Source organism: Emys orbicularis, chromosome 1, assembly GCF_028017835.1.
Source record: "Emys orbicularis isolate rEmyOrb1 chromosome 1, rEmyOrb1.hap1, whole genome shotgun sequence".
NCBI classification, from domain to species: Eukaryota; Metazoa; Chordata; order Testudines; family Emydidae; genus Emys; species Emys orbicularis.
This window is the reverse complement of record NC_088683.1, coordinates 67,235,009-67,250,658: the sequence shown is the minus strand read 5'-3', so window position 1 is coordinate 67,250,658 and position 15,650 is coordinate 67,235,009. Positions and strand designations below refer to the sequence as shown.

The 15,650-nt window shown below is 44.0% G+C and overlaps 1 protein-coding gene across 5 annotated transcripts in view; it reads left to right on the top strand.

The window, feature by feature from the left end:
- Positions 1-15,650, top strand: part of GRIP1 (glutamate receptor interacting protein 1) — a 358,951-nt gene that overhangs the window by 265,678 nt on the left and 77,623 nt on the right. For all 5 annotated transcript variants that reach the window (XM_065419595.1, XM_065419580.1, XM_065419588.1 and 2 more), the window contains exons 8-9: positions 10,425-10,572; positions 12,510-12,679. In XM_065419595.1, coding sequence (XP_065275667.1) covers positions 10,425-10,572; positions 12,510-12,679 — 318 coding nt within the window. The remainder of the gene's footprint in view (positions 1-10,424; positions 10,573-12,509; positions 12,680-15,650) is intronic.

Sequence of the window (15,650 nt, the reverse complement as noted above, 5' to 3'; positions counted from 1 at the left end):
TGAGCTGAAATAATTCCTCTCCCTCCTTGGTATTAATCCCTTTGATATATTTAAAGAGAGCAATCATATCCCCCCTCAGCCTTCTTTTGGTTAGGCTAAACAAACCGAGCTCCTCGAGTCTCCTTTCATAGGAAAGGTTTTCCATTCCTCGGATCATCCTAGTGGCCCTTCTCTGTACCCGTTCCAGTTTGAGTTCATCCTTTTTAAACATAGGAGACCAGAACTGCACACAGTACTCCAAATGAGGTCTCACCAGCGCCTTGTATAACGGAAGCAGCACCTCCCTGTCCCTACTAGAAATACCTCGCCTAACGCATCCCAAAATCGCATTAGCTTTTTTCACAGCCACGTCACATTGCCGACTCATAGTCATCCTGCGATCAACCAGGACTCCGAGGTCCTTCTCCTCCTCCGTCACTTCCAACCTATGCGTCCCTATCTTATAACTAAAATTCTTATTAGTCATCCCTAAATGCATCACCTTACACTTCTCACTATTAAATCTCATCCTATTATTGTTACTCCAATTTACAAGGTCATCCAAGTCTCCCTGCAGAATATCCCGATCCTTCTCCGAATTGGCAATACCTCCCAACTTTGTGTCATCCGCAAACTTTATCAGCCCACTCCTACATTCGGTTCCGAGGTCAGTAACGAATAGATTGAATAAAATCGGACCCAAAACCGAACCTTGAGGAACCCCACTGGTGACCTCCGTCCAACCCGACAGTTCACCTTTCAGTACTACCCGCTGCAGTCTCCCCTTTAACCAGTTCTTTATCCACCTCTGGAATTTCATATCGATCCCCATCTTTTCCAATTTAACCAATAATTCCTCGTGCGGGACAGTATCAAACGCTTTACTAAAATCGAGGTAAATTAGATCCACCGCATTTCCTTTATCTAGAAGGTCTGTTACTTTCTCAAAGAAGGAGATCAAGTTGGTTTGGCACGATCTGCCTTTCGTAAACCCATGTTGTAATTTGTCCCAATTGCCATTCACCTCAAGGTCCTTAACTACTTTTTCCTTCAAAATTTTTTCCAAGACCTTGCATACTACAGAAGTTAAACTAACAGGCCTGTAGTTACCCGGGTCACTTTTTTTCCCCTTCTTAAAAATAGGAACCACATTAGCTATTTTCCAGTCCATTGGCACCACCCCCGAGTTTACAGATTTATTAAAAATTATCGCCAAGGGGCTTGCAATTTCTCGCGCCAGCTCCTTCAATATTCTAGGATGGAGATCATCCGGTCCGCCCGATTTAGTCCCATTTAGCTGGTCAAGTTTGGCTTCCACCTCTGATACTGTAATGTCAATCGCCCCTCCTTTATTCCCCTCTGTCCCGCTCCCTCTATTCCTAAGCCCTTCATTAGCCTTATTAAACACCGAGGCAAAATATTCATTTAGATATTGTGCCATGCCTAGATTATCCTTAATCTCCACTCCATTTACATGCTTCAGCGGTCCCACTTCCTCTTTCTTTGTTTTCTTCCTATTTATATGGCTATAAAACCTCTTACTATTGGATTTAATTCCCCTCGCGAGGTCCAACTCTACACGGCTTTTGGCCTTTCTCACCGCATTCCTACATGCTCTGACCTCAATAAGGTAGGTTTCCTTGCCGATCTGTCCCCTCTTCCATTCTTTGTACGCTTTCTGTTTTTTCTTAATCGCCCCTTTGAGACGCCCGCTCATCCAGCTAGGTCTAATTCTCCTGCCTACTAACCGTTTCCCCTTTCTCGGGATACAGGCCTCGGACAGCTTGTGCAACTTCAGCTTGAAATAATCCCAGGCCTCATCTGCCTTTAGCTCTCTAAGTATGTTAGCCCAATCCACTTCCCTAAGTAGTTGCCTTAATTTATTAAAGTTGGCCTTTTTGAAATCGTAAACCTTAGTCACAGTTTCATTTCTGTTAATCCTTCCATTTAGTTTAAACCGAATTAGCTCATGGTCACTCGAGCCAAGGTTGTCCCCTACTACCATTTCCTCAACTAGGTCCTCACTACTCACCAGCACCAAATCTAAAATGGCATCCCCCCTCGTCGGTTCAGCTACTACTTGATGAAGGAATTCATCTGCTAGCACGTCTAGGAACATCTGAGCCCTATTATTGTTACTAGCATTTGTTCCCCAATCTATGTCCGGGAAGTTAAAGTCCCCCATGATTACACGGCTCTTATTAGTTTTTACTTCCTTAAAAACATTAAATAGTTCTCTGTCCGCATCCAGGCTAGATCCCGGCGGTCTATAGCACACCCCAAGCAGCATCTCAGGGGAGGCTCTAGTAGTTCTTTTACCCAGTGTAATCATTGCCCAGACAGACTCCGTCTTATCCATTCCATCACTTATTATTTCTTTACATTTTAGCTCATTATTCACATACAGTGCCACACCCCCACCTTTACCTTTTTTCCGGTCATTCCTAAACAGCACATACCCTTCGATACCTGTACTCCAGTCATGACTACAGTTCCACCATGTTTCGGTTATTCCTATTATATCAGGTTTCATTTCTTGGACCAGGAGCTCCAATTCCTCCATTTTGTTACCTAGGCTTCTCGCATTGGTGTATAAACATCTTACCGTATGCTGTCTATCCTTTCTCCCATTAGTTATGCACTTTGGTACGGACCCCGTAGTGTCCATCCGCCCCCTCCTTCTAATGTCCAATTCCCTACCCCTATCTATATCTGTGCTTATCTCTTTGCCCTCTTTTTCAGTGTTGGAATCTGGCGTGGAGATTAACTGGACATCTCCCAACCGTCTCCCCCAAGTTCCTAGTTTAAAGCCCTTTTGATGAGATGAGCCAGCCTCCCTCCCAGAAGTCTATTCCCTTCCCTACTCAGGTGAAGTCCATCCCGCGAGAACAGCTGTCTGTCCCCGAAAGCCTCCCAATGGCCATACATCCCAAAGCCCTCCTTATAGCACCACTCCCTCAGCCAGCTATTTATCCTCACAATTCTGTCTGCCCTTTGCTGTCCTTCTCTAGGAACAGGCAGAATCCCACTGAAGATAATCTGGGCCTCAACTTCCTTAAGCGTCTTCCCCAGCCTGGCATAATCTCCCTTGATTCTCTCTAGCGAGAACCTAGCCGTGTCATTCGTTCCTACGTGAAGGACGATCAAGGGGTTCTTACCCGCTCCTTTTAGGATCCTTTTCAACCGCAGGTCCACATCCCGTATCTTAGCGCCCGGCAGACAGCACACCCTTCTGTTTTCTGGGTCCGCCCTGGTCACAGGCCTGTCTAACCTCCTCAGTAAGGAGTCCCCAATCACATAAACCTGCCTTTGCCTAGGGGCAGCGCAATCTACCAATCTATCCCCTGTTCCCTGCGGCCGTAACTCCTGTCTGTCTCCATTTTCCCTTATAGTCCCCCTATTGCCATCCTGTATCCTCCCGGGGCCGAGTATTGATGCTGTCTCCATCAACTCCTCCCCCCTGTCTATTGGACTAGCTGCCCTTCTTTTCTTCCTCTGTCTCCCACCATCAGTTACCACCTGCTGCGTCCCCTCCTCATTAGCCAAACACCCAAACCTGTTCCTGAGTTCTATTTCCCCCTCACTAGCCCTCCTTTTCCTTGGCCTGCTTCTCACGGTCACATGCTTCCACTGCTCTTGTTCTCCCCCTGACATTCCCCCCTCACAGACCATAGCCCCCGCTTCCACCTGCACCCCCGAGCATTCCCCTTCAGTCACCCCTTGCCTTTGCTGCATTAGCTGCTCAAACCCCCTTCTAAACTCTACCAGGGTCTCTACCTGCATCTCCAACCCCCGAACCTTTTCCTCTAACAGGGCAAGTAGGCGGCATTTCATACAGACATACCTCTGATCAGGTGCACCTGCTAGGACTATATACATACCGCAGCTGCTACATGCTTTCATCTGCATTGTGTCCCCTGCTATGGTCTCTGCCTGCAGCCTCTGGGGAAACAGAGCACACCGACCACCGCGCCCACCTGCCTCCCCTTCCACCTCCCCCTGTAAACTCCCACTTACACTCCCCTGTTAGCCGCCCTGTTTGCTGACCGCTGCTCGCTGCTAGCTGCTCGCTGCTTGGCTGGGAGGCCTCTTTTATAGGCCCCCTAATCAGTCAAGCTCCGCCCCCTAATCAGGGCTTGGGGCTCAGCACACTGCCCCTACAGGCCTCTACACACACAAGCACTTCTCCTCCAATGAGACTCACTCCCACTTACACTCCCCTGTTAGCCGCCCTGTTTGCTGACCGCTGCTCGCTGCTAGCGGTCAGCAAACCTCTGAACCACACCTCATAACACAAGGTGAACTGAATGACCTTGTCAGGGATTTGGAACTACCTAAGAGTAAGGCAGAGCTGTTGGGCTCCAGACTACAGCAGTGGAATCTCCTGGCAGGTGATGTTAGGGTTTCCATGTTCCGTGACCGTCAAAAGGATCTTGTCCCATTCTTCTTCATGGAAGGTGATCTTGTAGCCTGCAACAACATCGATGGTGTGATGGCAGCCCTCAACATCGTTCACGATCCAGATGAGTGGAGACTGTTCATTGATTCATTGAAGACGAGTCTTAAAGCTGTTTTACTGCATAATGGCAATGTTTTGCCATCAATTCCAGTTGGTCATGCAGTCCATATGAAGGAAACCTATGACAACATGAAACAACTTTTGAGGTGCATAAACTATGACCAACATCAGTGGCAGCTTTGTGGCGATTTGAAGGTTGTTGCTCTCTTGCTTGGTCTGCAGACTGGATACACAAAGTACTGCCGTTTTCTCTGCGAATGGGATAGTCGTGCAAGAGATTCCCACTACATCAAGAAAGATTGGCCACTCCAACAGTCATTGGAGCCTGGGAGGAAAAGTGTTCAGCATCCACCACTTGTTGAATCAACGAACATTTTGTTACCACCCTTACACATCAAGCTGGGTCTGATGAAGAACTTTGTCAAGGCCATTGACAAAACACAAGCAGCTTTCAAGTACCTCAGTGGAAAATTTCCAAGGTTAAGTGAAGCTAAGATAAAGGAAGGTGTCTTTGTTGGTCCTCAGATTCGTGAACTTCTTCGAGATGATGCATTTGACCATGCACTGCGTGGCAAGGAAAAGACGGCATGGAAAGCCTTCCAGTTAGTGGCAATAAATTTTCTCGGAAACAACAAGGCAAACAACTACAGGTTGTTGGTGGAAAACCTCCTCAAGGCATACAAAAGCCTTGGTTGCAACATGTCACTAAAGATACATTTTTTGCACTCTCATCTAGATTTTTTTCCACCGAACTGCGGAGCAGTGAGCGACGAGCACGGCGAGCGATTTCACCAGGACATTGCAACAGTGGAGAAACGCTATCAGGGCAAATGGAGCCCATCAATGCTTGCAGACTATTGCTGGACAGTGACAAGAGATGCTCCATTTAATGAATACAAGAGATAAGCCAAGAAGCGCCGAGTAGACACTGAATAGGACTAAACTATGTACAGAATAGTTTTTTGCCTTTTGTTTCATAATAAATTTTATTTATATAACCCTTTTGCTGATTTTTAAAGTGTTACATAAACAGGACAGGTGAAATATTATCATGTAAAGCAACCATAAACACAAGAAAAGACCTAGGTTTACAATTTATGATTAAAACTCTACTATCTACACAATATACATAGACATAAAATGTAAAAACTTAAATATCTTAGAAACAGTAGCCAATCAGTTGTTTTAATTGTCATATTTGAATTCAGCACATCAAAATACATAATAAATAGCACATTTTATCTCTGAAGCAGACGACTTCTCAAAAATTGTAGACCAGTGAAACATAGGCAAGGTATTGGGTGCGGAGAGGGCGGATATCTGTTGTAACACAGAGAAAACACACTTAAAGCTTTGGAGGAAATCGGTATTGAAAAAAAACCAAGTAAATTAGGTAGCATTAGTGGAGGCTATTCACATACTTTAAGCATGTCATTGTTGCAAGTAATGGTTGCCAACTGCCAAGAGTAGCAGTTAATCTGCTAATGGGAACACTGGACCCTTCGAAAAGCCATTTCAAGTACCAAGTATGTATCAGTGGTTTAATAATTAATCAAAGCAGCTATATTCAGTAGAATATGCTTTTGCTTTCCTGTTTTACTTCTCAACACTAAGTTCCAGCTCATAATGGAACACACAAATCTGTAAGGTAATAGTAATGCAGGCACGCTAACAATAAATGTATCCTCTATAAAGTAGAGGATGACAATGACAGGGCCCCCCAAAACATAGGCACGGGAACTAGGGGTACGGGGGGTGCTGCAGCACCCCCACGTTTTATGCAGGGCTCCACTGCCGCTCCACGCCCAGGGTCCTGGCTGCCGCCCCACGCCCAAGGCTCTGCGGGCTCCACTGCCACCCCACGCCCGGGGTCCTGGCTGCCGCCCCACGCCTGGGGCTCTGCGGGTTCCGCTGCCACCCTGTACCCGGGGTCCTGGCTGCCACCCCACGCCCGGGGCTCTGCGGGCTCCACTGCCACCCCACGCCCGGGGTCCTGGCTGCCGCCCCACGCCTGGGGCTCTGCGGGTTCCGCTGCCACCCTGCACCCGGGGTCCTGGCTGCCACCCCACGCCCGGGGCTCTGCGGGCTCCACTGCCACCCCACGCCTGGGGCTCTGCGGGTTCCGCTGCCACCCTGCACCCGGGGTCCTGGCTGCCACCTCACGCCCGGGGTTTTGCGGGCTCCGCTGCCACCCTGCACCCGGGGTCCTGGCTGCCACCTCACGCCCGGGGTTCTGCGGGCTCCGCTGCCACCCTGCGTCTGAGGTCCCGGCTACCGCCCCGCGCCCAAGGCTCTGCGGGCTCTGCTGCTGTCCCGCTGGCTGGCCCGGAGAAGTGGGCAAAGACCCACGTGGGCTGAACACCCACCTGTAGGTGGGGGGGGGGCACGGCTCCATCGGCGGCTACCTGAGCGCCCTGCTGCCTCCAGACGCTGATCTCTGCTCGCCTCCCCTGGCCACTGGGTCCTTGCAAAGCAGGCGGCTGCGATCACCCTTAGCCGCTGCGGCCGCGCTGCAGCTCCCATGGCCGGGCTCTGGCACCGGCACCTCCCTGTCTCCCCAGGACCCCGGATGGTTCTGTGCTCCTAACAATATGTTTTAACATAAATGGCGTGGGGCGGCAGCAGAGCCCCACATAAAACGTGGGGGTGTTGCAGCACCCCCTGCACCCAGGGCCGCCGATGGGGGGACAAAACGGGCAGCTGCCCCTTGGTCCGGCGATTTAAAAGGCCCTGGGGCTCCTGGCCGCTGTCACCGCTACTGGGGGGGCCAAAAATGAAGCTGCACACAGGGCCCCTCTAACTCTAAATCTGCCACTGGTTTGAGTAGTACATTAAATATGATAGGCCTTTTTGCTAATGGTCAAAGTTGACAAGCAAAAACGGTTCCCTACTATTTATCTGAAGAAACATGAATCTAGGCAAGGTTGTTGTTAGCATGCAGAAAGTAATTTCACAGCCTCTGGGAGGTTTTAATCAAGCCTTGTATACTGATTGAGATGCACTGCTCAAAAGTGGGGAAAGTGATTAACGAAATAAAAATTCTAGAGTGTTTTCCATGCAAACATTCATCAGTATATCTTATATAATTACATAGCCAGTAAATCAACACGGTGTGTAAATGCTTCAGTCATGGTGTAAATATCTTAATGACTGAAACATCTTTAGACATGAATAATTTATATCTGTATGATTCATTTTTCATACCCATGCTTTACTTCAACATGATAAACTAATCCTTCTCTGTCAGGGGATATGCACTTGATTATCCTTTCCAGATTTCTCTTTCTTGTGTTTATTTTTCTCAGTTAGACACACTCCATTTCTTTTCTTCTGCTTTCTCTAATGTAGTTATCTTATTTATTCACCTTGTCTACCTTAGTTTCGTTTACCTTCCCAGTACATCTCAACAGACATCTAGAAATGCTGCCAGGGAATAAGCTGATTTTTCCTCTTACAAGTAACTTTGCAAGCACTGCAGCAGCATCTTGAGACATTGACTCAGTATCACCAGATGACATTAGCATCTTCTTTTTTCTTTGTTGTTGTAGGGGAGACATAGATTATGGGAAGTACTTTCTAGTGACAGGCCAATGCCAGGTTAAAGTTTATCACTTGCAGAATCTTTATTGGTACAGCCCTTTGCCACAATATTTATTACAAAAATGGCCTTCTTCTTTACAGAGTATCATAAAATACTGATGCTCAAATAGTTTGTTTGTAGTTCCAAACATCAGTAGACAACATTAGTTGAAAAAATGACAACAAGCACAGGACTGGGAGCCAGGAGTTCATAAGTTCTAGTCTCTGCAATGGACACCTTCGGCCATAGGCCAGTCAACTAGGGGAAAATTTTCAAAAGGATACTTCTGGGTGCCTCTGTTTTGGGAACTCAACTTGAGACATTTTTGGCCTGATTTTCAGAGTTGCTAAGTGCCCTCTACTTCCTTTGATTTTAATAGTGTCTATGGATGTCCAGCACCTCTGGAAATCAGGCCCAAGGGGTCTGAGTTGGGCACAAAATTGAGGCACCCCAAATTAGTGGCCACTCTTGGAAAAGTTAGCCTTGATTTCTCTACCTGAATTTTCCATCTGCAAGAAGGGGATGATAATATCAAGCTACTTCACAGGAGGTTTTGTGAAGAATAATTAGCTAATATCTCTAACATCATGAACAATTCCACCCCACCGCCTCTTTCTTCTTTTCACTCCCTTTCATTCCTGTATACTAGTTATGAGGACCACCCAACCTTCATTATTTAATAGTATTTCCAGTTCTGTTTGTTTACTTCCCACACACGTTTTCCCTGGTATTTATGCTTTGGGACAATAATACAACATTTCACATTCTTAATCTTCTAGTTCCTGTTCAGTGCTTTTTTCTTGGCCACTTGTTGAGTTGCTATCTTTGGCTTGTTCTTGGTTAGTTCCTTCTCCTTGTCAAGGATAGGACATCTATTGCAGGTGTCTCTTGAATCACGCCATCACATTCTTTCTCTTCTGCAGAATTCCATTTTCTGTCACACTTTGTGTATTGGAAATACATGACAGATTCTTTAATATTCAATAAAAGACCTCATGTCCCCTTTACCTTTTCCTAACTAGTTTAAATCCCAGCTAATAAACAGTACCAATTTCAGTCCCAGCAGCTTCTGTGGATGCTGTCACATCTAAACATGTGCCTCTCCTCACAGCAGGCATCCCAGTGTTCTGTGAACCAAAACTCCTTCTGTACATCCATTAAGTTTACTGCAATATTAATATTCTCCTTTCTCCACTGATGTGTGGCACTGAGAGCACCTCTGAAAAGATCAATTTACTTTGTACCAGTTTTCAGTTGTCGTCTTACATCCCTGAAATGTATCTTCATTTTCTCAAATCTCCCTTTCACTTGTCTCATTTGTTGCCTGATTGTCAATAGCTGGTAGGGATTCCCCAGTTATTTTTCAGAATATACTTCACCCTTATTATCACATGCTTTATCTTGGCATTCAGGAGGCAGACTACCGTCTTTTTCCCTTGATCTGCGTAATAAATATTTTGGGCTTAGTTCCTCAACACAGAGTCACTAATTAGATTCATTTGCTGCTTCTTTCTTTCTGGTTTCTATTCAGTGATTTCTTCTTGGCCAGTTGTTGAGTTACTATCTGGACTGTTCTTTCTCCTTTTTAAGGACAGGGCATCTATGGCAAGTGTCTCTTGCATCACTCCACACACCTTTCTCTTCTGCTCTTCATACTATTTCTAGTTGCCATACAGTCACTTCTTCCATTTTCTTCACAATGGTCTTTTCTGTTATCTCAGCCTGAGTCTGGTGATTCCACCTCTCATCAAATTTTCCTTCACCTTTTTCTCTCAGCCATTTCAGTTACTATAAAAGGCCCTCCACTTCTCCAAAAACTAAACCAGCATGCACTTTTATACATCTTATACTTTTATACCTATTCACTTCCTACGTATGTAGCTCTACTGGTCTTCATTCAGATATTGAAACATCTTTAACTTTTCACTGCGTTAGTTACTTAAATAGCATTCTATGTCCCTGATAAATTTTTACTTCAGTTGCTGTCTCTTAGCAAGTCATTCTGTTCTTTCTTTCCATCTCAGAATTGCATCTGTCTGCTGCTTCATAGGGTTCTTCGAGTCAGAGCTCTCGTGTGCCTAACCTCGACACTTTATTATCAACAATGACTTTACTGACCTGCTCTCACTTTCATTCATTCCACACTCAAAATATAGGCTCCCTAGTTAATTATTTAAACCCCATAATCGCTCCCTCTGGAACTCCCCAGTCCAATGTGGTTTTCCTGTTTGCGGCCTAGATAAATACAGTAGTTGTAGAGATTTTCTGTGAAAATGAAATATGAAAATGGCACAGATACCAAATTGGTGTAATACTAAAATACTCTTTTTGGTCTAATTTTAACAGATTCGGTAGCAACAGCATCTGGACCATTGCTAGTCGAAGTTGCCAAAACTCCTGGTGCTGCTCTTGGGGTTGCACTTACTACCTCGATGTGCTGCAACAAACAGGTCATTGTCATAGACAAAATCAAATCTGCAAGTATTGCAGACAGGTGAGTGCTACAGAAGGCCCTACATTATAGGATTACGCATCCATTTTATATCTTATCTGTATTTTTGTTGCGGTTTAAAAAAACTTCCCTTGGCATTTTAGATGAATTTGACTGAAGAAGACGCTCTCAAGGTTGTTAGAGCTTAAAATTAACCCCTCTTGGCAAACAGTAGCTCTATAATGTAGAGCTTTTAAAAAGATTCCCAGACACCATTTTACTTTTGCTCATTCACACGGCATTAAATTACAGAAAAAAACAAACCAACTCCCAACAATACCCTATGTCATCCCATAAAAAAACACTGTCTCCTCTTTCTAGTACGTCTGAACCTGTTTGCTTATGCTGTGCTGCAGAGTAATTTGAAGGTTTGCTTGTTTTTTTAAAATATAATGCAGCAGCAGTGATTAGCATTAAAAATAAATACCCTGCTGCAATTCTTAAAGTAAGTCCAACAGTATGAAACATCTGTCAAAGTAAGTAAATTTTGAGACTTAGCAACCATGAAGTGCTCTTTTAGGGTGCATCGTTCATTCTTGTGGCAGAGTGAAATGGAACTCCTTATACTTGGATTTTTTTCTTATGAAGGTTTTAGAATACCCCTGAGGTATTAGAAAGACTGGCTTCTGTATTTTAGAGTTATTTTATAAGGAAAATCCCTTTTTCAGCTCCATTTGAAAAATTCCACCATCGTGAGATAAAATTATATTTACAAACAGAAAAAAAAAAAAGGTTAGATACTTTCCCCCAGATCAGTGGTGGGCAACCTGTGGCCCATGGGTCGAACGCAGCCCATCAAGGTAATCCGCTGGCGAGCCGCCAGACAATTTGTTTACATTTGCACAGCCGCCCGCAGCTCCCAGTGGCTGCAGTTCGTGGTTAGTAGCGGTGGCCAGCACGTCCCTCTGCCGCTTCCCACAGCCCCCATTGGCCGGGAACGGCAAACCGCAGCCACTGGGAGCTGCAGGCAGCTGTGCAATGTAAACAAACTGTCTGGCGGCCCGCCAGCGGATTACCCTGACAGGCCACAGGTTGCCCACCCCTGCCCCAGATGGTGTAACCTCTGTAGTAAAGCTGTGGGATCTTTTTTTTAAATTTGCCTTAAATATTATGTTTCAGCAGCAAATTTCTCCTGCATGTCCCCAGTCACCCTTCCTTGTAATTCCTCTTTGCCAATGGTGCTGTTAGTAGCACCCACTTGTAACAGTGAGTCTACAGCTCCACTGTGGGCTTTACCCTACAGTAGAACCTTTGAGAGTGACGGCCATTGATCCAGAGGGGTTCTCCAGCTCAATGGTGCAGGATGCTTTAATTTTCTCCCTCTGTTTTTTCCCATTCCACAGGGGGTAACCAATTAAAGGAGCTGTCCACTTGACTGGTACGTCGGGATGCTGACTGCTGTGTTTGCATTTCTCAACTCATCCAGTAGCCAGTCTCTTGAGTGCAGCAAGATGTAGCAGCTAGCCCCCTCCCCACCCCACTCCTCGAGTCACCATGCCAGCCCTGGTTTCATTATTTGTTTGACTACTGCATAATTTCATCATCATTTACAGCTTTTGTACTAATAAATGTTTAATTATGAATAACTCAAAAAATGATGAACTGGGTGCTTGTGTGAGGGATATGAGCAGGCGTGCTGAGTCTCCTTAAGCTCTTCTCATTTATTCTGCTGCCATTCACACATATACTAGTAATCAACTAGTACCCCATTCCAGTTCTGTGAGTGATGTCTTGACATATACTGTATTTACCGAATTGTATTTAAGATTTGTACTAATAGACTTAAAGTTTGTCCAGTGACAATCCTTATAAAAATATTATTTTTTTCTCTCTAAAAATGTACAGTCTCATAATTGCCATGACCAATTTGAAGGCTATAAAACTCATATACCAAGCAAAGAGCACACTTTATCATACTGAGTTTTTCTCCCTTTGTATAGATGTGGTGCATTACACGTAGGAGACCATATTCTGTCCATCGATGGTACCAGCATGGAGTACTGTACATTGGCAGAAGCAACACAGTTCTTGGCTAATACAGCAGACAACGTCAAACTTGAGATCCTTCCTCACCATCAGACTCGGCTAGCATTGAAGGGACCAGAACACGGTAAGGGGATCTGTAGCACTAGATCCCACTTCCTCTTTCTTGCATGTTCATATCTACTGCCATTGCTGTAACTCGGGGGAAAGATATTAAGGCAACTTTATCTGTAACCTTTCTTTTCAGCTCTCCGGGTTATGCTTCTGAAAACCTCTTGCAAGCTGTGTACTGTTTGTTTATCTCAATCTATCCTCAGAAATCCCTAAAAATAAGGAGAAAATGTTTTGCTGAAAGTGCCTCTGCTTAGTTCCAGTCATATAAAAAAGAGAGTTTCATAGATTCATAGATTCATAGATTCATAGTTGGTGAATATACCTTTGTAGTTATATGAAAGAAAACAAGCTATCTATGAATTCAGTGAATTATACTCTGAATAGCTTCTCAAAATGGAAAAAATAATATGGATCATTACCAACTTCTTTAAGCATATTCACTTTGAAGGGTATTATGAATGCCCATGGATTCACCTACTTTCTGTAAACCCTGATAAGTTCTTGAGGCTCCTCTCTCAAAATACTTCCAAAAGACTGAATTTCTCTTATTAATAACATTGTCATTGATTGCCATCCTTCCCAAGGGAGCTTTTCAAATTACTCTGCTGCCCAGTTTAGATACTTACAAATTGTAATGTTTGTTTATGGACATTTCCCCATAGTCCGTACCCTAGTTCAATTTACTGTTTCCTGATGTTATATTATAATGCTATGCAGAAAGGAACTTTTCCAACCAGACATGTGACACCTGTTTTTACTCAGCCCAAATATGGGGAGTGAATATCTTGTAGATTGGATAATTATGAAAAGTGGTTAATCTCAATTATCCACAGATAAATTCAACCTAATAATATTGTATATCTTCAGCAGAAATACTGGAGATAGATAGATACCTACGGCACTGGGATATCTATGCTGTAGTGAGAGATTCGATGCATTTTAGTGCCAAAGACAGCAATACTAAATCTGTGGCTTCTTTGGTCAAGAGTCTGCTTTATAGGCCTAGATACTTCAGTGATAAGAAATGCTGGTAGAAACATGGCTGAATGTAGCTCCCTGAATAGGCACCTGATCTATGATCTATTCATTTTATCAGAGAGCAGCAAGCTGTGAACTGATGAACCAGTGTTTTGGATGCCACTTAGTTTCTCCCCTACTGGGATAAATGAAGAGTAGCTCCTGGGATTCCATGTTCTGCCATCCTCCAGTTGGGTCTCCATCCCTCTTCTGCACAGCAGTCTGGAGGGATGAGAGAAAGTGAGGGATGACACCTATGCTCAAAAGCTGTAGAGGAGTGGGGGGAGAGGAGACCATGGTTGATGATTTATTTCCCTACCATGCAGTTGTGCCAGTATGTTACAAACTATGCAACATCATGAGGCAAAGATGTCACATGTGGCTATTTTGTGGCTGTTTGAAACTCCCTTTGAGGATGAAGTGGCTCTCTTCTGTTAAAAGTTGAGTACCATGGCCAAAAGATTCTATTCAGTAACAATCTGTTTGTACAGCTGATTATAATTTGCTTTTTAAGACAATACTAAATACTTCAAGGTCTTCCTTCAAGGCTTCTGTTATATACCATTCACCTTCACCTAACACAGCTGCAATCTGGAGGCCCGTATAGTTGTTGTGCTGCGTATGGGCATTGAGCTTTGTGAAATGACATCAAGAGGATTCAGTGACATTTATGCAAGGATATCTTTCTAGGGGAGCTCTCTCTAGACAACGAGGCAGCTGCCTTAAATTAACCAGAAGAGCCCAAATGTTTTGAGTATAGATTCCCAGGTGGTGCTACTTAAAAACCACAGCATACTCAAGAGGAAACATGCTTTATGGAAACATATGTAGCCTTGGGAACAATCCTTCATTGGCTGAGAGATGGACTGGATGATATAAAAGTACTTTGCATCACCATCTTCTATGATTCTATGATCTGTTGAGTCATTAAGGCTCTCGCTGTTGAACGCAGTTATCGTTCACCCTAGAATGTGCGCTGAATTATGAACTGGCAAAAAAAAGCAAAAAACCACCCAACCCAAAATCAAACCAAAATACCTAAAGAGAGTTAATGGAAGAATAAAGAGTTGAGCCAAAAAGAAAGAAGAAAAAAAAGCGCAAGAGACCCGATTTGTTTTTAAGGTTTTTTTCTTTTATATTGCAAAAAGAACAGGAGTACTTGTGGCACCTTAGAGACTAACAAATTTATTAGAGCATAAGCTTTCGTGGGCTACAACCCACTTCTTCGGATGAAGTGGGTTGTAGCCCACGAAAGCTTATGCTCTAATAAATTTGTTAGTCTCTAAGGTGCCACAAGTACTCCTGTTCTTTTTGCGGATACAGACTAACACGGCTGCTACTCTGAAACCTTCTTTTATATTGGGATGCCAAACTCATTCCTTTGTCTACTGCTGCCCCATAAATTTTACTGCAGCATTAAGAAGTCCTGGGCCGGTATAGCTCAATGAATTACTAACGTACATGCTATAGGTTTATACAGAATTCTTATTGAATTGGAATGATCATTCTGCAAGATATGGAAACTTAATTTGTATGGACTTTCCACCTCATAGGACACTTTTTACACCTATCCACAGTTCAAGAGAAAAAAAATCAAGAGCTGCCAGATAATTTCCTGCTGGAAGCAGCCTTTTTAATTAAACAGGGCTCATAGCAATCTGAATATAATGAAAATCCTCCTGGCCATATTATTCTTATCAGATTTTAATTTTTATACCATGGTTAAAGCTCAGAAATTGACATAGATTATCAGAAGAAGAATCAGTTGAATTTGAAAAGTTATGATAGGAAACTACAGTAAGTTGGATTCATTAAAACAAAATATTGAGATAGATTGTTACTAGGGCTGCTGGGATTTTCCTGGCCACATTACCCTGCTTGATATGTAAGTTTTTATAGACTTCTTCAAGGTTACTTTTATTAGAATTAGATCGGTGAGCTGTTCAGGCATCAGTCTATTGGACTGT